This window comes from Chelmon rostratus, chromosome 5 (assembly GCF_017976325.1).
Source record: "Chelmon rostratus isolate fCheRos1 chromosome 5, fCheRos1.pri, whole genome shotgun sequence".
NCBI classification, from domain to species: domain Eukaryota; kingdom Metazoa; phylum Chordata; class Actinopteri; order Chaetodontiformes; family Chaetodontidae; genus Chelmon; species Chelmon rostratus.
The window spans coordinates 6,257,607-6,279,302 of NC_055662.1; the positions used below are offsets into that span (position 1 = coordinate 6,257,607).

The 21,696-nt window shown below is 40.4% G+C and overlaps 1 protein-coding gene across 2 annotated transcripts in view; it reads left to right on the plus strand.

Annotated features, from left to right (window-relative positions):
• Positions 1-21,696, plus strand: part of ppp3cca (protein phosphatase 3, catalytic subunit, gamma isozyme, a) — a 28,319-nt gene that overhangs the window by 2,815 nt on the left and 3,808 nt on the right. The window contains exons 2-13 of one of the 2 annotated variants that reach the window (XM_041936240.1): positions 2,185-2,382; positions 3,639-3,763; positions 9,436-9,547; positions 12,561-12,706; positions 12,932-13,071; positions 14,845-14,922; positions 15,012-15,106; positions 15,214-15,339; positions 16,009-16,086; positions 16,567-16,651; positions 17,628-17,725; positions 20,451-20,477. In XM_041936240.1, the coding sequence (XP_041792174.1) occupies positions 2,185-2,382; positions 3,639-3,763; positions 9,436-9,547; positions 12,561-12,706; positions 12,932-13,071; positions 14,845-14,922; positions 15,012-15,106; positions 15,214-15,339; positions 16,009-16,086; positions 16,567-16,651; positions 17,628-17,725; positions 20,451-20,477 (1,308 nt within the window). The remainder of the gene's footprint in view (positions 1-2,184; positions 2,383-3,638; positions 3,764-9,435; positions 9,548-12,560; positions 12,707-12,931; positions 13,072-14,844; positions 14,923-15,011; positions 15,107-15,213; positions 15,340-16,008; positions 16,087-16,566; positions 16,652-17,627; positions 17,726-20,450; positions 20,478-21,696) is intronic. The other variant, XM_041936241.1, reaches the window with a different exon arrangement.

Genomic DNA, 21,696 nt, shown 5'->3' on the forward strand with positions numbered 1-21,696 from the left:
TGGATCGAGTACTGCTGTTTACTGGCAGCTAGGGATTCATTTGTATCTGTGTTTGAACAGACTGGTCCAGCCTTGATTGTACAGGCAAACCGCCCAGAATTTATTATTATTGTTGTTATTATTTTTCAAGGGCAGGGGGATCATTCCTGTTAAGTTGGTTGGAAGGAGCGTTCAGTTCTTTGGCATTGAGACCTGCTATTATTGTCCAGTACGGGTAATTACTGCCAGCCCCCAGGCAAATGCTCGTAAATTTGGTCAGCATGGCCGTTGCCTGCAATGTTCTACAGTCTGGTTATCTCATGCCCATTATGTATCCTTTTCGGTGTCATCATGTATTCACAGAGTCTACTTTGTTCGTATTGGAGCCTTCCTTCAGTGTGACAAGGCTTTTAAGTAAACAGCCCCTGAATCTGGAAGCCCTTGCTAATAGAGGCTTTACCTAATCTGTTCTTAAGGCTCGTACCTCAGCTTACAGCTCTCTTCGCGGCCGTGCCTTGTAGGCCTGGGAGCACTTACTGTTTATTTATACCACACTGGTGAACGCATGACAGCTTGTCCTCAGCATAGACTAGCCAAGTTGGAACTGTGCTCTAGCTTTTCCAATGCAGACAGGGCTATAGTCTGTGGCCTAACTAATTTCAATTACCTGCTGCTGCTGCTGCTGCTGCTGCTGTTGCTTCTGCTGCTGCACAGAGTCAACACCACATGCAGTGCCACACACACAGCCTTTGCTTTATTGCAGTAGTAATACATGTTACAGGGTGTGCCAAATATTACTTTAAAAAGCACAAACACATCAGTGGACCAGCCTCTAAACTAATATGTTCCTGAAGTCCATGGTGAGACACAGTCCTTAGTGAGAAACACATTAGGCTACCTCTGCTCCTAGACACTGCATCACTGATTAGCAAGTGCACCCACACACTAAAAACTCATTAACGCTTTTTTCATATAACACTTTGATTTCCTATGTGTGGGTGTGACAGCATTCTCAGAATGCCTCTCCCTCTCCTCTTCTTGTTCATTGCCACTGGCACAGCTTATCACATACGCTGATTTCCACAAGCTCATATATGTATTTATGTCATATTTGATTGCGTGGGGTGTCTTGTACACTGACCTGTGGATGGATTTGATGATATCAGGGGTCCAGGATGAAACCATCAGTACATGTGTGCACTGTGACAGGGTTTTCTGTGGTTTTCATGCTCACTTTTTTAGCTGTACAAAAGCAATAACAGTCGTATTATTCTTGCATTTTGCCATGTAACCTCTCTGCATGCCTTATAGACAGTGTTGAAAAACCTACCTGACCTACCTGACTAGCTTTGCACCACAACTTATTTGGTGCCATAATATATTTGGTTTGTACCTGGCCTTTTATTAGGCATACCAGCTTCTAATCCCTTTTACCTAGCAAGCCCTGGAAGTGAGAGAGCTTGGATCACACTCTACTATTGTTTTGAACAAGTGCAGCTTAGCCGACAACTATCTGCTGCAGGAGTTTTATGAACTGGTGAAGCTGCTGCCAATGTTACAGTACTAATCGGAGTGGACAACGTGATACAGTTGAATTTTAGCCTTTTTGATAGTGATAGTTGTACCATTTTTTCATACATTAACATTCTGAGTTTGTACAAAATGTTTTTACTTCACTACTGTCCTGCTGCTGAATCCTCTATTTGATAGTGAAACATTTTGCAGTTTTAGATGTAAATGTTCAGCACTTGACTGTTTTATCACGATGCTCTCAGGTCCCAGCCTAGAAAGCACTGACCTTTTGTGATGACAGTAAAAGGATTGTGTAGGTGGTATAGAGCAGATTACTGAGGGAGGGTGGGTTAAGTGAGGTGCTGTCTTGCGCATCTCTTGCATTCCATTATCAAGTAGGTGTATGCATCCCTCCTCCTGTGCCAATAACTTCATCTTAGCTCAGTCAATACAAATGTCATCCCTTGTGATTACAACCTGAGCTAATGCAGTCTGGGATGTAGAACATTTCTGGTCCATATTCTTCCATTGTCACCTTTTCTGCCATAAATTCACTTCATGCATTTTAAGTTTGAACAAGCTGTTTACAAACTAAACCTCTGAACAAACAAAAAGCTCCATCATAATTTCAGAATTGTAATTGGCTCTAATTTATTTATTTTCATAGACAATGTTGCTTTTGTTCCTCAACAGCTGTGCCATACCCTCCACAACATAAGCTGACTGTAAAAGAGCTTTTTGAAGATGGCAAGCCCAACGCTGAGCTGCTCCGTAACCACCTTGTCAAGGAGGGCAGGGTGGAAGAGGATGTGGCTCTGAAGATCATCAATGATGGAGCCAATATTCTCCGCCAAGAGAAGTGCATGCTGGAAGTGGAGGCGCCTATAACAGGTAGGCTGGCAGATGCTCACTACGAGCCCAAATCACTGTCAGTACTAGCACAGCTGTTTCATTGCTGACCCTGACCTCTGACCACCTTGGAAACAAATGCCTTAAAATCATATTAATATAATATAGGCATCTCCTGTGCAGGCTGGTTCACTAAAGATTCTTCCAGTGCTACCTTGTTAAGTTGTTTGAAACAGTAACTATTGAATACAGAATACATTTGTCATTTCAAGACAGCATAGTGGACAAAGAGTAAACACCAAAGGCATTATTCCATTGCAACACTGTTTCTGTATGCCCACAGCCGGTGAATACCCAGTTCAGTGCCAGATCCAAGGGCCTTACAGATTGTCAGAGTAAACTCAGTCATCAGTCAGCTTTTGATAAATATCTGCTGCCTCTTGGCTGACCTTTGTGTGACAAAAGTTCAGCAACCTCAGACCAACCAGCTCTCATGAAAAAATGATATCCAGAAATGGCATATACCTTAAATACTGCTCTCCCGGTTGTGTTACTATTCGGTTTCCCTCAGCATAATCATAATAATCACATGGACACAAAAACACTCTGTATTCTATAGTTTGACAACATGCCGCCATCCTCTCTCTTTGCTGTTGTCATCTGATGGACAGAAGATATGGTGCTTAGTATTTGTAAGTATTCTGTATGGTTAAGCTCTGAGCAGAGCCAGTGTTACAATATTTCTTTACATGGTTATATGGTTTATTACAGCAGCCAACAGCTCACAGTTGCTAATTGCAGTGATGATGCTAGTTTGCAAATACTAAAAACTATCGATGTGCAAATAAATCATGCAAAAAAAAAATCATGCAGCGATTATTTTGACAGATGATGTGATTTTTGCTGCAGTACGCATGTTCCCTTACATCTGGAGAATATGATTTGTAGGCTGGGGCATTTCTATAGCACCACAATGCTTCATTTATACTGGTATTTTTTAGTGGTAGTCTTTTTTTAGAATCATGTTTAAAACATAATGGTATTGTCTATGTTTCATCTCATAAACTAGGATGTAATGTAGATATAGTTTTGGCTAATCATTACTGAATCAAATCCTGATTTTACAAGAACAAGAATATTTGGCCTATAATGGAATGGAAAACATGTACAGAATGCTTTGAAGCTGCTAGTTTAGTAAATATAGAGGCTTCTTTTTTGTTTTATCCAGACAGAGAAAACATGTCTAGTTGTTGTTGCGTGCATGAGAAATTAACTGCATTGTGTTTTTCTTTTGACAGTATGTGGTGATGTCCATGGCCAATTCTTTGACCTTATGAAGTTGTTTGAAGTGGGGGGATCACCCAGTAACACACGGTACCTCTTTCTCGGTGACTACGTAGATCGAGGATACTTCAGTATTGAGGTAAGTTGTTATTTCTCCACATTTTATTCAGTAGAAATTATTTATTTTACTGGTAAAAAAGATTTGGGTTAAAGGGCAGCTAACATGTTGTATTCTGTTGTCACTGAATACAATACACAGTAACAAAAATACAAATTAGGTGTTTAGGTTGGTTCACAGATGATTTGAAATATGTGAGGTTGAACAGGCATCCGTTGCTCGAAACAGTCGAAACACAAACGCTATGTTTAAGTTTGCACTCATGCCATACATCACTGGAAAGCTAAGATTCTTGTGATTTGATTGATACAAAATATTTCAAGATAGAGTCACAGCAGAAGTTTCAATCAACAGCAACAACAAACAAACAACTGATTCTAAAATTGAATCTCACAGTAATCCAACAATCAATAACACTCAATGTAACCAAACCGACCAAAAGCCATCGGCAAAGGTCCATAACGCTATAGTAATCTATGGAAAGCTGTTTGATCATGTCAAATTAGCCGACAGATATGCTTGTCTTCCATGTTTTCTCCATTATAACTTCAATAAACATGTGTGTGTAGGCAATATGTTGGTGTCAAGATGGCAGCACCTCAGTTGACTGATTAGGATCTTCCATGTCATGTCCACAGCCAGCATTAGCCAACGAGAGTCTGCATTGAAGCAAAGTGCCTCCCCCTCCTCTTTCATGTAAAGATCAAGCCATTTGCAACCAATTGTGCAGATGACTGGCGTTTCATATAGCCAATGAAATTCTGAGAGCAAGGATATGCTGCTTCAGTCGGTAATTTACAGCCAAATCTAGGAATTCGGTGAAAATAGGGATATTACATAGGGTCGGAAATGATAAGTATAGTAAATGGCCTCAATATAAAGATACGTACACTAAATATAAGTAAATTGTACATGTAGATGACCAAAATATAGGTTGGCTGAATATAAAGAAATTGACTTTTTTTTGACATATCTTTAGAAAAACATATACAAAATTTTCATTTTACGTGGTATCATTATACATTTTTATTGAACTTGGACTAGTGTGCAGTGCATGCAGTGGTTGTTGTTGGTTGGATGTTGTCTCATGTTATTAATACATTTTCAGTATTACAGAAATTGATTCTTTAGACTGTGTTTCTCTGCAGAGAATGTGCGATTGTCAATAGACAGGAGGGACAAAGTCAGCGGAGATTGTCCACTAGTTAACTGATTACGGATGGCATTGTTCTCTTGGACGGATACAAAAATAAAAATAAAAAAATGCTAAAATGGGCCACCAAATATGCTTTGGCAGCTGTTAATATACCTGGGCCTGGGAAACACTTGCTCGCTGAATATTGAGTGTTTCGGTGTATTGTTGCAGATCTTTGGTATTGGTGTGTGATGGGTTAATGAGATGTCTTTATCTTAAGCTCCTTAGTTTGACCGTAGCTACAGGTTTATACACTACCTCTGTCATCAAGCCAGATCATAATGTAGCCTGACCTCTTGGTGTGGGGTTGGTTTGTAGCACCCTGCTGCTCGTATCCTACTGTAGGGTGTGTCAGTCATGACTCAACATCAGTATTCTTCAGCACATTTTTAAGTCAAATTGTTACATTGTACTGGAAAGAACTCCTGATTTTAGCACTCATTGCAGAGCATGGGGCATTGTAATGTACACTACAGTGCAGGATACCGGACACAGAATCTGTATTTTAAAGGGGAACGTCAACGATTTTACACGTCAAAGGCTTTTAGTTTTGACAAGAAGAATGCTCGGAATAAAAAAAAAAATGTCTAGTTCTGCTGCATTGATTTTGGTCATTTTTGTTTTGAAACTGTCCATTGAGAGTCTGGCAATGTTCTAAGAATGCCAAATCAGTGGAGTACTCTCTTAAATTACAAGAGATATTTTTTGCTAGGTAGTCCAAATTCATCTGTTGTGGTTTAGTTCATTATTTATTTATAACATCAAGAAGATGTACTTGTAGCGCAAATGTTGCACTGCCTTCAGGAATATTTGCGAGGAGAAACAGAAGATAAGGGATGCGTCATAAGGATGTTGTGGACCGGGCTGGATGTAAGAGTCGACAAGGCAGTATGCTAACTTTTTGACCACCCTGTGGGGGATTTTGATGGGTGCTGGGTAGTACACGCGTGGGTGAAATGTCACAGATGAAAGGAGCAGACTGAAATAGGCTGATGTGGATTTCAGGTTTGCATCCACTGAAGACCTCAAAAATCAGCACTGGGGTTGTTTCCCTATGTATAGAAAAGTGACGCTTTAGGAACTCCCAATCCCACAGAAATAAACGACACTGGTTGAAAAGAAGGTCAGTTTGTGTGAGCCACGGCACTTATCAGTGTCACTTCAGAGCTCCTCCACTATGCAGTTGAAGCACAGGTGTGATCAGAGAGGAGTAAACATACTGCTGTCAACACTTTGTCATGGTGTGTGTGTGTGTGTGTGTGTGTGTGTGTGTGTGTGTGTGTGTGTGTGTGTGTGTGTGTGTGTATATAAATACAGTGGCTTTAAATTGTTTGAATACCCTTGGTAGCAAGGTCCATCTTTCATGTACTGTGTTACTAAGTACTCACTTAGTAACACCCCCTTGCGCAAGTATCACAACCTGTAAAGGTTTTTGTCGCCAGCTAACAGGCTTCCAGTTCTTGTTTGGTGGATTTTGTCCTAATCTACCTTACAAAAAGCTTCTAGTTCTGTGAGATTCTTGGGCTGCCTTCCATGCATGCTCTTTTGAAGTCTATCCATAGATTTTTGATGATGTCTAGGTTGGGGGTCTGTGAGGGCCACTGCAAACCCTTCAGCTTGTGCCTACTGAGGTAGTTCATTGTGGATTTTGAGATGTTTTGGATCATTATCGCTATCTTGTTGTAGAAGCAAAAAGCAAGCATAAAATGTTTGATTCCAGAATTCCCTGGTATTTAATTGAATCCATTCTTCCATCTACCAGAGAAATGTTCCCTGTGCCACTAGCTGCAACACAAGCCCTAAACATGATCGACCCACCCCTGTGACAGATAGAGTGGTGTTCTTTTCATGAAATTCTGCACCCCTTTTTCTCCAAACATACCTTTGCTCATTGTGGACCAGAAGTTCTATTTTAATTTTATCAGTCAATAGAACTTGTTTCCAGAATGCATCAGGCTTGTTTAGATGTTCTTTTGCAAACTTCTGACACTGACTGCTGACCCATGAAGGTCATATTTCTGCAGGTGTTGCTGCACAGTAGCACAGTGCACCACCACTCTTCTTCATGAAGGTTTTTGCAGTCAATGGGAGGGTTTGATTTTCCATTCCAGCAATCCAACAGCCAGGTGTCTCAGAAAGTCTTCCAGTCCTGAACTTGGTCTCCACCATTCCTGTTAACTGTTGTTTCTTAATTACATTACAAATGAAGGAAACAGCTATGTGAAGACGTTTCTACATATAGCTTGCTCTGTGGGAATCAATTATTTAAATTTTCAGAGTGGTAGGCAGCTGCTTAGAGGAGGCCATGGCTGCTGATTGTTGGGACAGGATAATCTGCATCACCTGGCCTTTCCTAATTATGATTATGAACAAGCGTAGCTTGTGTGTGTGTGTGTGTATGTGTGTGTATGAATGACTAGAGTATCCTATGCATGGAACGTATAGGGAATTCTCTCTGCGTGTCAGAGGAAGCAGCTTGGCCTGAATTGGTGATGTAAACTCACCATGAAACAAAACAATTGAGCAGAAAAGCCACAGATTCTTGCTGTTTGCTCTGACTAGCAGGACTGAAAATTCTCCACATTTTAAGGGGGAGCCAAAGAGCGCACTTCAGGAACACATAAGACACATATAGGAAAATGGACTTCAGGATGTGGTTGCCTTGGTAACATAAAGAGTCACTGTAGTCTCTTGACATGGCGTCTTACCTTTGCTGGCGAGCAAATTGCCAGAGTCTAAATTCAGGGCATTTGAGCAATCTATTTCATTCTCTAATCCATTCTTTTTCTACTTAAATTCTCTCCCATCCAAGAGAATGTTTCTGTGGACTATAACGGGTGTGTTCAGACAAAACGTGAAGTGAATTTCCACCTTGTGAAGTAAAGTGCTTTTACCATCCAATTAGTAACACCTGACAGTGGCAGTCTGCATCTTCGCATCTCGCTGCTGCAGACAGGTTGAGAAGAGGGAGTGACGATAAAGCCACATTTTAATCCCAAATATCTAAAAATCAACTCAGAGCAGCTTCGGATCTGAGTGAAATCCAGCGTGACTCCGAGTGTTTATTCCCTCAGAAGCTACGATTCCTGTTGTCCGGCTGTCTGTTGGAGAACAGCAGCTCCGTTGCCTCCGCTTTGCCCAGACCTCCCCAGACAACACTCTGCCAAATGCACATCCTCAAGTTAAATGTTTTCAACACAAGCAAATTTTGCGAATTTGTGTTGCATAATTCACGTCACATGTGTCGCCCAGTGCAAATGATGCAAATTGACTTTGTATGTAATCACACCATTTGAAAAATTTGCTTTGCATTTGGTCTGAACACACCATTAATCTCCTAGCCCCAGCCTCGGTTCTATACATACCAGGCACAGACTGAAGAGTGTGTCTGACTTCCTGGTGAAGGTTGCTGGTACTCATTTTCAAGCTTTGTGCCATTTCCTTTGTCTGCTGCCTCACTCCGGGCTCAAACACAGAGTGGCTGACTAAAAGAGAGGAGAGGGCTCTCATTAAAACCCATGTCAGCCTCTAGTCAAACCAAGCCATGTCCCTTTTTCCACCTCTGCACCAGAGATCACAGTCACACCACGCTGCCCTACACATTTACCTACACCTGAGAGTGGAAGCAAATACACAACGTAGTCCCCCATTCTCCATTTTTTTTACATTGTCAGTTATGTGAATACACACCTGCTGACTCTGGTTACCTTAGCATCTTGTTCCAGCGACTTAATAGCAGGCCATGGTAGGTGCATGTCAAAAGAGTGGGCTGAGAGTGGCAAGTGGCAGCTATTGAGCGGTGCCTTGTCTGAGCACTGAAGAGAAGACAAGTTCATTTGGACTGTAAATGCTGGCCTGCTTTTCATAGAGCTTTTTAAAATCAGAATCTCTAATATGGCCACAGGAAAACATCCAGTTGCTTCTTAGATGTGGCAAGTTTGCAAAGGAAAAACACATTTTTCTGTGGCATGCCATAGGTAATTGCATGTGTGTTTGAAGCATATGACAGGAACTATTTTGATAATCAGTCATTTCCATTTTTTTTTTCAAGCAAAAACTCCAATCATTCTCTGATTCCAGCGTCGTTAATGTGAGCATTTGCTCCTTTTTCTGTCATTTTATATCATTGTGAACTGAATATCTTTGGTTTGCATTTTAAAGAGATCACCTTGGCCTCTGGGAAATTTAATGGGCATATTTTGCTGTTTTTGATGAGAAAATAACCAGTTCATCAAGAAAATAACAGATTAATCAATAATAAAAGTGATTGTTAGTTACAGTGTGTAATATTGATTATGTAAGTGAGACAGAGATTGTCGCATTATTTGTAGTGCCGTAGATTGTGAGATGTGTTTAAATGGGAAACTGAAAACCGATTATACAAGCACTTTCAGAGTCAAGATTTTCAAGGTCTGTGCATAATCGTCACTGCACATCTTTGACTTTTCCTTCTTCTCCCCTCATGCCACATTTTCTCTCTCACTGTCTGTCCTCCCAGTGTGTTCTCTACCTCTGGTCGCTCAAGATCAACCACCCCACCACACTCTTCCTCCTGCGTGGGAACCACGAGTGCCGGCACCTCACAGAGTACTTCACCTTCAAACAGGAATGTAAGTGCAGTGCATCTCAGCCATATGAAGGCCAATCTAATGTGCACCTACACTCTGTGTTCTGCTTCAGAGTGGCCTGTATCAATCAGGTTTCAGATTTCAGACAAAGCCTGGATATAAGGGCACAGCATTTGTCTTGCAGTGGGAGTGCAGGATTGTTCTTGCAGTCACTATTGCGGGTTAATTGATCATCCTTTTTATTTCTACACACATGAGGTGCAAATGAGGAATTAAAGCACGTTTTATTGGTATTTCCCTGCCAGAGAAGAAGTGTGTGAGGTGACTGACTCCCCTTAATGAAATGACTAGCTTCCGTTAAGTAGGACATGTTTGTCAGCCAGTGTCTGTGGAATCAGGAAGTCCCGTCACAAGATGTGGCAGTTTATCAGCCTTCCAGACGCCGCAGAGGAGATCAAGCCTTTTCCTTTTCGTGTTGCAGACGATGAACTGCTAGAGCATGGAGAGCAGCCAGGCATGCTGCTGATGCTTTTCAGACAGTCAAACACACACACACACTGATTTCTGAGGCAGTTGAGCGTGTGAATTTGTCTGTATGTGTGCGCATGCACGTATGTATGTGTGCGTGCGTCCATTAATGTGTGAAGCAGGTGTGGAGGCATTATTATTAGACTCAAACAAAGACATTTTGGCAGACAGCAAAGACAGCCTTGCCAACTGCAAATTGATTTCACTCACTACATCTCCCCCCACATACCACCTCAGCCGCATGCACACACACAAACTGCGTCATCACACACTGTGTCACCTCTTTGTGGTTTAGGTGGTGGTCGTTGGGGGCAGGGTGTAATACTTAGAGAATCAAATCTTATTTTTTCCATAATGAAAGCAGTTGAGAGTACTGTGTGAACTGGATGAGCAGATAAAGAGGTGGGTTAGGAAAACAAAGATAGTCTTAGATAAATTGTGATCCTTGCTTATTTTGGGTTTATAGTGCTACCCCATCAATTGGCTGCTGGCTAAATTACTTTTTACTTTTATATAAAAAAGTAAAGCAAAGTCACACGTCGTGGGTGGAGAGAAGAGTCTAACAAACTTGTTGGTGTTGTTTAAACACTGCTGAACAGACATATTTCAACACTCTGGTATCACGTTGGATCAAACTATAGATTTGTCCAAGGGATTAAGTATTGTAGTTGAAGATGATAACAAGTGTGACCACAACAGAGAAATATGATAACTGCCCTTCTGATCATGACCTGTCTTGGCACAACGGTTACATACAGGATACCTAAAGTACCTTTAGCACTAAGTTACACCCCATTTATAACCTAATTTCAAAAAACGTAATGCTGTGTGAAATGTAAATAAAAACAGAACACAATCACTTGCAAGTTATCTGAATTCTGTGACAACCGTTTTACAAAGTGTTCCTGAGTCCATGTAGTAGCGTCCTTTCTACAATCATGTGTTCACAAAGTGGTGGACCTCGCTCCATCCTCACTTGTGAACCACTGAGCCTTTCCAGGATGCTCCTTTCATACCCAATCATGATACTATCACCTGCTACCAATCAACCTGTTTACCTGTGGAATGATCCAAACAGGTGTTTTTGGAGTGTTCCACAACTTTCCCAGTCTTTTGTTGCTCCTGTCCCAACTTGTTTAAAACAGGTTGCAGATTCAGAATATGCAGATATTTACAAAAATCAGTGAAGTTGATGACGTCAAACATACATATATTGTCTTTAAGCTGTTGTCAGTTGAATATATATCAGAAAGGATGAGCAAGGTATTACTTTCTGTTTTATTTATGCGTCCCAACTTTTTTAAGAATAATTTTTAAGAATAGTATAAAAATTCTACTACGTTTTTTTTTATCCAGTTAAGGTATCTGGATACAGATCCCAGTTTAATACCAGGTATAAATGGGGCACTAGTGTCACCTCACTCCAAGCATTTTGATTTTGACCATTTCTTTGTTGGTTTACAGTGCTGCATTAACAATATTTGAATCAAAAGCAGCAAGAAGTGTTATTCATACTTGGATAAAGCCTTCAAGCCTTTTTTTGTTTTAATTTTTATGTGTCAGTTTTAGAAAAGACATAAATGAACCTAACCACTGATTAATCCATCCATTTCATGCCTTGTATCTAAATCCAGATCACATTGATTAAATTAATTATATAATTAGAAAGTATTGTTATATATTGCCCAGAAGTACTGAAAAAAGAGTGATATGATAATAATACAGTTTTAGGTCATATTGTCCCTGCTGGTCATGCTTTCATGTTTTGGATTATCACTAGGGGATCCCTGCAGATACCCATAAGTCATACTGAGTTTGTGCTTTAAAGCAAAAAGCAAATTGTCATATTTAAACCCTAAAATTGTGTGACTTAAGATGGCTTTATGGAAGTCGCAATGACAGAGTGTATTTTTTATTTTAAGTTTTTATTTTTGGCGCTCTATTTCATTTTTTTTTTTCATCTTAAATCACATATGCAGACAGAAAGGATGTGATTGAGCAGTCCAGTGAGTGCAATGATACAGCAGTGAACAGAAAGTGGACAGATGACTAAAGCAAACTCAAATTTTCCACGGGCTACATGATAAAACAATACTCATTTCAAGTACAAAGCTTGAATCTACAGACATTTCTCTATGACCTGAATGCAACACTGACTTGGTGCCCAGGCATTGACGTGTTCAGTCGTTACCACCCACCTTGAACTGTCCTGGCTGTGTTCTGGCTGCTCCTGCCCTATAAGGAGTCCACTTCCTCCTGCCCTAATCTGACTTGCAGTGTTGTGCAAGCGACACTGCACAAACTGCCTGGAAACGATCATCAGTCCTGCTGTTGGCAGAGGAGCTGGGCTACTTCTTCACAGCACCTCTGACTAACCTTAATATCACCTGAATAAGCAGATACAACAGAATGTTGTTCGTTTGTGGCTATATTTTGTAAAATAATTATAATCATAAGAATTATTATTATGTGGGATCAAGCACAAAAATTAACTATATTTTATGTTGTCATCACGTGTTTGCTGCAGGTAAAATTAAATACTCTGAACGGGTGTATGATGCCTGTATGGAGGCCTTTGACTGCCTGCCCCTTGCTGCCCTGCTCAACCAACAGTTCCTGTGTGTGCATGGCGGACTCTCACCAGAAATCAACTGCCTAGACGACATTAGGAAAGTAAGTAATCAACCACTGACACATGAAATTATGGTAAAATACTGAAATGCCATCATTCTGTCATCTCAGAGAGCTATAAATTGAAATGAACTATATGTAATACTGGTGTGACATGGCTGTTGCTGTCCATTTTCCTTTCATTACAGTGATTTCCTGCATCTCAGAAGTCAGTCTAAGCCGTGTATTTTCTCTACTAAATGTGTTTCTGTGTTTTGGGCTCAACAGTTAGACAGGTTTAAAGAGCCTCCAGCATTTGGGCCAATGTGTGACCTGATTTGGGCTGACCCTGGTGAGGACTATGGCAGTGAAAAGACATCTGAACACTTCAACCATAACTCCGTCAGAGGCTGCTCTTACTTTTTCAGGTATTAGAAAAAACTGTTGCCTTCATCAAGCTCTCAGAACACATGCAAATACAGCACTAATAAACAAAATAAACACATATAAACAATTGATTTGTGGCGATTTGAGTGTGGAATTAATTTTGGCCAAGCTTGGACAAGTACAAAAATAATGAAAATGATGATGAAATAGAAAATAGGCTGCATCGCACAGGTCAGAGGATGTAGGTTCACTTTTTTGTAGGTCAAACAGCTTTTTGAGGCACTTTCAAAAATGGCCCTCACAAAACAGGTTAACGGATAAAAACAGCTTGTTCAAAATAGGTTAAACACATAAAATGTGACTTTTTACAGAACAGGTTAACAGATGCAAACTGCTTGATTCGAATGTGTTCAATGAAAGAAGGTTCAGAAATGGTCAAGAGGCACACATCTTCATAACACGTGAAATTACTTATTTGGAATTCTGTAGGTCAGCAGATACAGACTGCTTATTCAGAATGGGAAACAACAATCAGGTATTTATGTTTAATGAAACACAATACCAGCTGCACAGGTAAGCATGTCAACATGTTTATGTCAGGAGGCATTTATAAAAGTCAGCAAACAGTGTGTGATTCAGGCATTGGTATGAGAATAACTTCATTTGTTTATTTGAGCACAAGTGCTTTGGAACTGGACGACCACCTGATTGTATAAGAAATTGTGTCTGCCAGACTTGAGAGCAGACAAAGTGTTGCTCTAACTAGACAACTTGTCTAGTTGTCTAGTTATAGCGTAAGTGTTTACTAAAGGGAGATTTACACATCACTAAATTAATGCTTAAAAGATTCAAATGCTCTTTACAATATAATAATAGTTAATATAAACTGGGACGTTTTGTATTTACTTTTCCAAAAACCTTGTATAATGTTAAACTGAATGACCAACTCATGCCAGGTAGCTTGGCAATATCAGATATTTTCCACTTCAAACACACTTTTTTGTATGTACTTACAGTACAAATAAAACAAAGCCACACATCCATTTATATAGTATTTGTAGTTATGTTTAATGCGCTGTTTAGCCTCTTGAAGTTATGTTACAGCTTGTGATGCTACAGTGACTTCCTAGTTGATAGTTGGGTTTTTTTTTGCTGGACATTGCTACAGATGTTTCCTCACAGCTGATTTACACCGTAAGATATATGATGCTACCAGATGTTGTAAATCGCTATCTTAAACTAGCTGATAGTTAGAACCTATGAAGGACTTTACACACAATCTTAGCAATGGATGCACAAATGGCTGGTTCAGCCAAATCCCACCCTGGTCTGAAGTTCGTTGAAGCAGTAAATGTTAGAAATTGTTAATCTTGGCCTGATGTTGACCTATGAAATGTAGATCGCTTACTAATTTTTCTTGAGCATTCCTAATGGTCTAGTAGGGTAGGGTGGTGAAAGAAGGAAAAGCAGTTAAAATCCTCAAGTGCTCTTATCCAGCTGCGCTCATCTGCTCGCTTGCTTCTTCTCTCTGCTCTGGCTGGAGTCCCCAGTTTCTGGAGAGGCCAGGAGAGCTCATAAATAGTCCTGGCTCTGGGTGCTCAGCATCTTTAAACCCCTAGCTCCACAGGCCAGAAGGCATGACATGCTAAAAATACATATGAAAGTATTTCAATAGGCGAACAACAATCCATGAAGTCCTAAGGGGCCTCATGCTGTTTCTTTAATGGTTACAGTTTGAATGAGCTTTGACCCTCCACTCATTGTTTTAACAGGTCTTTCTCTCTTTCTCTTTCTACTCCTTGTTCTCTTTGCAGTTACTCAGCAGTGTGTGACTTTTTGGTAAATAACAACTTGCTGTCGGTAATAAGAGCCCATGAAGCACAGGATGCAGGGTAAGTAGGGTTGCAGTTTTTTAAATTTATTTCCAGCATATTATAATTTAGAATATGTTTGATGAGTCATTTTGTTTGTGGCCTAACAGGTATCGGATGTACAGAAAAAGTCAGACCACAGGCTTCCCTTCATTAATCACAATCTTTTCAGCTCCAAATTACCTAGATGTGTACAACAACAAAGGTGTCTGTCTTTTTTTCCCTCACTCTCATTGTTGAATTTCTATTTTTTTTTTTTTTTTTTCAGTCCTTGAATCTCTCCTCCCATTTCTTTCCCTCTGTAAATCCTAGCTGCTGTATTAAAATATGAGAACAACGTGATGAACATCCGACAGTTCAACTGCTCACCCCACCCTTACTGGTTGCCCAACTTTATGGATGTGTTCACATGGTCGTTGCCTTTTGTTGGAGAGAAAGGTATATTTGTTTTTTAATTGGGAAAATGTGGATGGAAAGCCAAAAATAAACCCTTTATTGCATTGCCTACGGTTCAGTGACTCTGGAATATACAGACCCAGACTAACCCAGAGATTTTCTTTCTCTGTGAAGTCATGGAATAGAAGTGAATTTTATAAATCATGCTATTCAACAAAGTTTTTGATCTGCAGCTATAGCTCATTCAGAACACAGCTGGTAGAAATTTAACAAACATTAAGAGATCAATACACACACAATTAACTGTTGAATAGTAAAACGTTGCTTTTTACTTAGAAATCACTCAGATTCAGGGTTTTTTATTTTTTAACTCGTAGATCATGTTTCTGTTTTTGCATGTGTTTTACATTCTGGGGACTTTCCAGCTAAATGCTCTTAGTGTATAAAGGCCTTTGTATCTATAGCTGCCCATTGAACCTCATGAAATAAATCTGTTTATATTTTAAGAGGGCATTTATACATACAGTAAATTACATACATTATTCTCTGTACTGAAAGTCAGTTTCCACCTAATCACAAACATTAACTGTGCTCTTTGCCAGATAAAATAAGAAAAATTCAAAGTGAAGCCAGGCTGTGTCACACAAATCTTGCCTCAAACATATGTTTGGTACCAGTCTCAAGTTTTAGCGTGGCTTCTCTCCCCCACAGTGACAGAGATGCTGGTGAATGTGCTGAACATTTGCTCTGACGATGAGCTCATGTCAGAAGGAGATGACCTATATGAAGGTAAGATTGAGAGAGCAAAAAATGTTGTCGTGCCAAATATGATGCAGACTGCCTGACACATTGTGTCTGGTGATCAGCACTGTGCCTGCTGGTTCGTTGAAATACTTTACTTGATTTTTAATATGGCATTTTGATTTGTTATATCCTACAAAAGCTTGAATGAATATAATTGAATGAAATGAATAGTTCTTAATTTGGGTGATTTGAAAATGACACCTGGCACACAGTTAATTGACATGATGTTCCACATGCCTGATGTTGAGGAAGGAGGTGTGCTCCCTGGAGTACAGCCGCTACGCTTTGAAACACACCGTTAAACCCTCAGTTCATCCTTTGTTCTCTTCTCACAAGGCTTTAATACAATATATTGCTCATACTAAGTGAGTGCTAAGAAAGTCAGTAGCAAGTGATATGAACATCAGTGTTGAATACTCATGGTGGTATAATGTGTTTTAACCTTACATTCCTGATTTGTTCCAGGTGGAACCTCAGCGATGCGTAAGGAGGTCATCAGGAACAAGATTCGTGCTGTGGGGAAAATGGCCCGCGTCTTCTCAGTGCTCAGGTCTGACCCCGTCATTAATACTCTCCCTTTGATGTGCCTCCTCCTTTCTCATGATAACACTCTGAATGGAAAAGCCTCCTGTACATGTGTATATGGATCACAATGAGCTCAGCGGCAAGGGGGTCAAATTACCAAATTGAATCGCAGGTCACCATGCGGCCAGGAAGATAATTGAGCGCTGGTGATATGAATGGAGTCAGTTGATTGCACAATGAAGTTGTGTTTGAAAACACAGTGTTGTCCTGCTAGGATTAATGAGCTGGCACAAGATTAGTCATGATGCAGCTAGACTGTATAATGACATTAGACATTATTCCAGATTAATGCTGTTGCTGCTACCTTGTCACACTGCTGCAAGAGGCAAGATGTAGAGCAGCCTGTCTTTCAGACCAGTGCATATGGGTCAGTGGCTTAAAAGGATTTCACGAACAGTGAAATGAAAAAAAAAAATCTAGATGTCATTTGACCATACATGTTTACAGGTTTGACTTCGCTATTATTGCTAAATTTTGAAATTGAACACATTCCTTTGCAGGATGAATATGTTAAGTGCACATTTTAAAACACATTTTAATAACTATGCAGGTGTCTCATTTCAGTTGTTAACCCTAGTTTCTTTGGACTCAGTAGGGGAGAAAGGATGGATAATATGAAAAAATCCATGTGTGTTATCAAACCCATTAACAGTTGTAAGCGATCCTTAACAATATTGCTTCAGCTGCTAAAAATGACACAAGTTGTCACTGACCCACTTACAGAACCAGGACACATGTTAGGAGTTTGGCTGCAGGCACTAAGAGCTGACAGCCCATCACTCTGTCAAGACAGTGGGTGGACACAGGTTAAATATCCAGTAATGATTGAACTTCTGACCTCTCAGTTACAGAACAGTCTCTTAACCACCAGGTGTTTGTGCTGCTACCGTACTTCCTGAAATGTAATCTATGTGTGTGCCTTTGTTTTGTTTGTGGACTAGGGAGGAAAGCGAGAATGTACTAACACTCAAAGGCCTGACCCCAACTGGAACTCTTCCTCTGGGCGTGTTGTCAGGGGGAAAGCAGACCTTACAGACTGGTAAGTGTGTTTTATATTCAATAACCATGTTCTTTGATTCCTCCTTGCTAGCTGCCATTTAGCACGACCTACACCCCTAGGGAGATTTCCTCATCCCTTGTCACCAATTGTGTGTTTTTTTTGCTGCAAGCAAACCTTTTTTTCATGGCATAAGGTGATGTTCTATTTCTCCTCTAGTACATCAATACAGAAAAACACACAAGATAGTAGGTAGTTGCAAAGCCATAATATTATTTATAACACCTTTTCCTGGATTAGTCATACCCACAATGAAAGATGCACGGGTTGCAATGCAATCCTCATAAAGCTGAAAATACACTTAAAATGCTCAGTAAATATGTACCCGGAGGAGTACCCAGTTATCTTACCTTGGTAAAGACCGGAAAACGGAGGGAAAACAGCTAGCCAGACACTTATATCTCATTTGTATAATAAGTACAAAACCCACAGTGTAAAAACAGCAAAACGGGCAGTCTGTGCCAGGCTAATTCTTAGCCAGGAGCTGGATTTTGGACATTCTGGCTAGCTGTTTTCCCCCTGTTTTAGGCTTTATACTCAGATAAGCTAACCTGCTGCTAGCTCCAGCTCATATTTACAGCATCTGTTGAACACTAAGTGGTATCTGTTTTCCCATCTAATGCTTTGTAATAAAGCAAGTAGTCCTACCCAAAATGTTGAAACCAAAACTAGGAATTAGGTTTTGTTTGTTTCCTATTCCTGCAAAGAACTTGCTAAAAGTAGTTTTTTTTTGTTTTTTTTTAGTGCAGCTAAAGTAGAGTTTGGTAGCCGGAAATGATCATTTTAAGCCAATGATCAAGCGCTCCCTTTGTCACTCAGGGTTCTTCATGTTAGCAAAAGTAATACAGATTACAATTTCTGTGCTGACAGCAGTCTCAGTTTCTGATGTAACACAGCCACAGCTTCTATATTTTTGAATTTGTCATCACTGATGTAAACTTGAACTACATGTTGAACCAGCTTGGTACAGGACATACAAACATTGTTCTTTACAGTCTGTTTTCCTTGACTTGAAAGGTGTATTTTGCTTGCACTTTTTAATCTTTATACCTACAAAAATACAGCACCAAGAACTCCCTTTGGCTGGGTTGCTAAAGGGCATACTGGGAAATGTGGATAATATTTAACTGAAGTTGATGAAGCAGCTTTAATAGAGTGTGTACACCATAAAGCTGCACCATAAAGCAATTTTAACACTATCACCGAATGCATCCATCCCAGCATTGCCTTTCCCTTAAATAATCGCTGGATATTATCTCCATTGGTGATGGTGAAGCTAAAGCTGACGTCCAGTTTAGAGAGACTAGCCATCCTGTTTAACTAGTCCCTTTGAAGGGTTCTAGATCAATGATGCCATGCCCACCCCAGGAAGCGCTGCCTTCCCCCTCCTCTATGCAGCAGAAAGTTTTCTGGCTCAGCTGTGAGCTGGCTGTTCAGGGGGGTCAGCCTGTCACCTGGAAGTGGCCACTGACCCTCTGATCTAAAGGTCAGTGCCTGGCCTCGCCTGCCAGAGGACATGCTGGGAGTCACGCTTTGCCAGGCTGGAGGCTTACAGAAATTGCGGTGCAATCGAAGGAGAAACCACATGTTGGTGACCTTTTTGGAGAATGTCATTGTCCATGTCCGCTCCCCTAGCCACAGCTTTCAGATCAGTTGGGCCTCTTTGAACAAAGGGAGGGCAAGTGATTGTGTATTTTTGTCCATCCTTGTTGATTCGTCACAGCGTTTCTCAGTTCCACCTGTAGCTTTTGAAGCTACTGTACTACTGCTGAAACTGTTTGGAGGTTTGGTGGTGCTGCTCACTGATCTTTGAGTACTGATTCCATTTGAGAGAGTGCAATACCTCACTAAAATAAGAGCAAACACCCAGTCCATGAATGAACCCCTTTCTGTGGACATTAGAGATTTCGTACAGTCTTTCCAACAACCAGAATTTTTTCCCAATCTGCCTGCTATGAGCTCTCATACATCTTGAATGTCTAACCATTTCTCAGAGAAATGATACGTCATGTGCTCAGATGAGTGCCTCCATTGAGAGGTTGAATTGGATGATTCTTTTCACCAGCACATCCAATAAGAAGTGACTATGGCTGTTTGGGTAATCAAACGTGAAGAGTTCCAAAATGCCAAACATCCATTTTAAATGAGAAATATTAATCATGTAAAGTTCACCACTGAGTATTTCTAAATTCTGCTCAATTATGAATAGCTTCTTTCTCATTTTGGATTGGACACACAAGTAGTGTGATTAAATTAGCGTGTGTGTGCATGTTTGAAAGAACATCTGATTGCATGTTCACTGCAGCTTTGCCTTCATGTAAGGCTGCGCTGCACAAATACATCGTCCTGCCTCGTCATTGTTACGCACCTCGCCCCGGTCTTAGACTCTTAGTGCTCAGCCAAATCCCCCCTCAGCTCTCCACACCTAAGTCCTCATGACCCTTTAACACCGACACCATCTTAACTCTGCCACAGGTTTCTTCCCTCTAACATTCTCACCCACTAACTAACGTGTTTTAATTAAGGATTTACAGTTGCTTGAATTTTGCATCCATAATGTGCCATGGGTGTTGGCCTATATTCTGCCATCTGTTTCCCCTGTTTATTACACCAGGGTTTACAGATTGATATTGCTGTTGTATCTGCTGTCTCTGGTTGCCTTTGATGACTCCATTTTTTCCCCCCTCCTCAACTCTCATTAACATAGCTACGGTTGAGGCAGCTAAAGCAAAAGGTACGCATGGCTGTGTGGCCCAGATCACATGTCTCTGTTTTGTGTGTGTTGTTCACCCTTTAGCCCCAACCTTAAAATTTCTACTTTTTGTCTTGGTTTTAATGTTCTCGTAGTTTCCCCACTGTTTTTTACATCACTGGTTATTGCATTACTATATATTACTTTATTGCCGGTTGCTCTTGCATTATCAAAATCTGTTGGACTTTTAATTCATGGGGTGGCAGTCAAGCAATAAAAGATCACAGATAAGCTATGAAAAGACAAACATGACATTGAATTGAAAAGAAGCTTGCTTCAGACTAAAACTAGTACAACAAACAATGTTTTTTGGTGCAACAATTAAATGAAATCCTCCAATAAAATGCCTTTAAAAATGTACTTTTTAACAGGATTACTTTCACCAGCCCGTATCGAATCAGGCTTGTCAGTGTACATCAGAAAAGTTAAGCCTCTGCTACAAAAGAGGAAGTTATGTGTACCAGGTTTTGGACCTGGCCTGACCGCTGTTGACAAGGCTTTCCCGGCTGTGGTCACATTGGCTTTTCTTGCCAACTGTGGCTCCCCACACAGAAAAGCCTGCTAAGACCTGGCTGAGATAAGACCAGGGACATCCCTGCCTGGGATATTTTCAGACGCTAATCCTGTTACACTGTTTGGCTGTTGCTCCACTGTCTGCCCCTTCTGGTTGATAGTGGAAGTAGCTCCAGCCATGAGAATAATTTATTTAATCAAATACACAAAATGTAAAAGGTTATGTTCTGGAGGCTGTGGTGCTTAACATATCAACAAATGGCAAAGTACAACTTCACAGACAAAGTCAATTGGAAGTGCTTTCAGGCAACAAAACTTGAAGCAGTGGTTTCCAACCTTTTGTAACTGATCTATCCCAACATCCCTATCAGATACACTCAAATGCCCTCTCATAGACCCCACTCATCAACCTCCAAGAGGTTAATTTCAATGGATCTACAGATGGGTATTGTTACAGTATTTTGTTTTTCATAGAATTAAATTGGCAGTGATTAGGTTGGTTTTATAATGGTTGCAGTCATATTTCTACCACTCAAAGTGGCAGAACTTGGCCATCTATTACTTCATATCTATCAATCTCAACAGTTTCTACGTAACTTTAAGCAAATTATGCAACTGTTATCCAAGTTATCCTTTTAGCTACTTATTTCAGCTAACTGGCTAACTTACTTTTAGCTTATTATTGTTT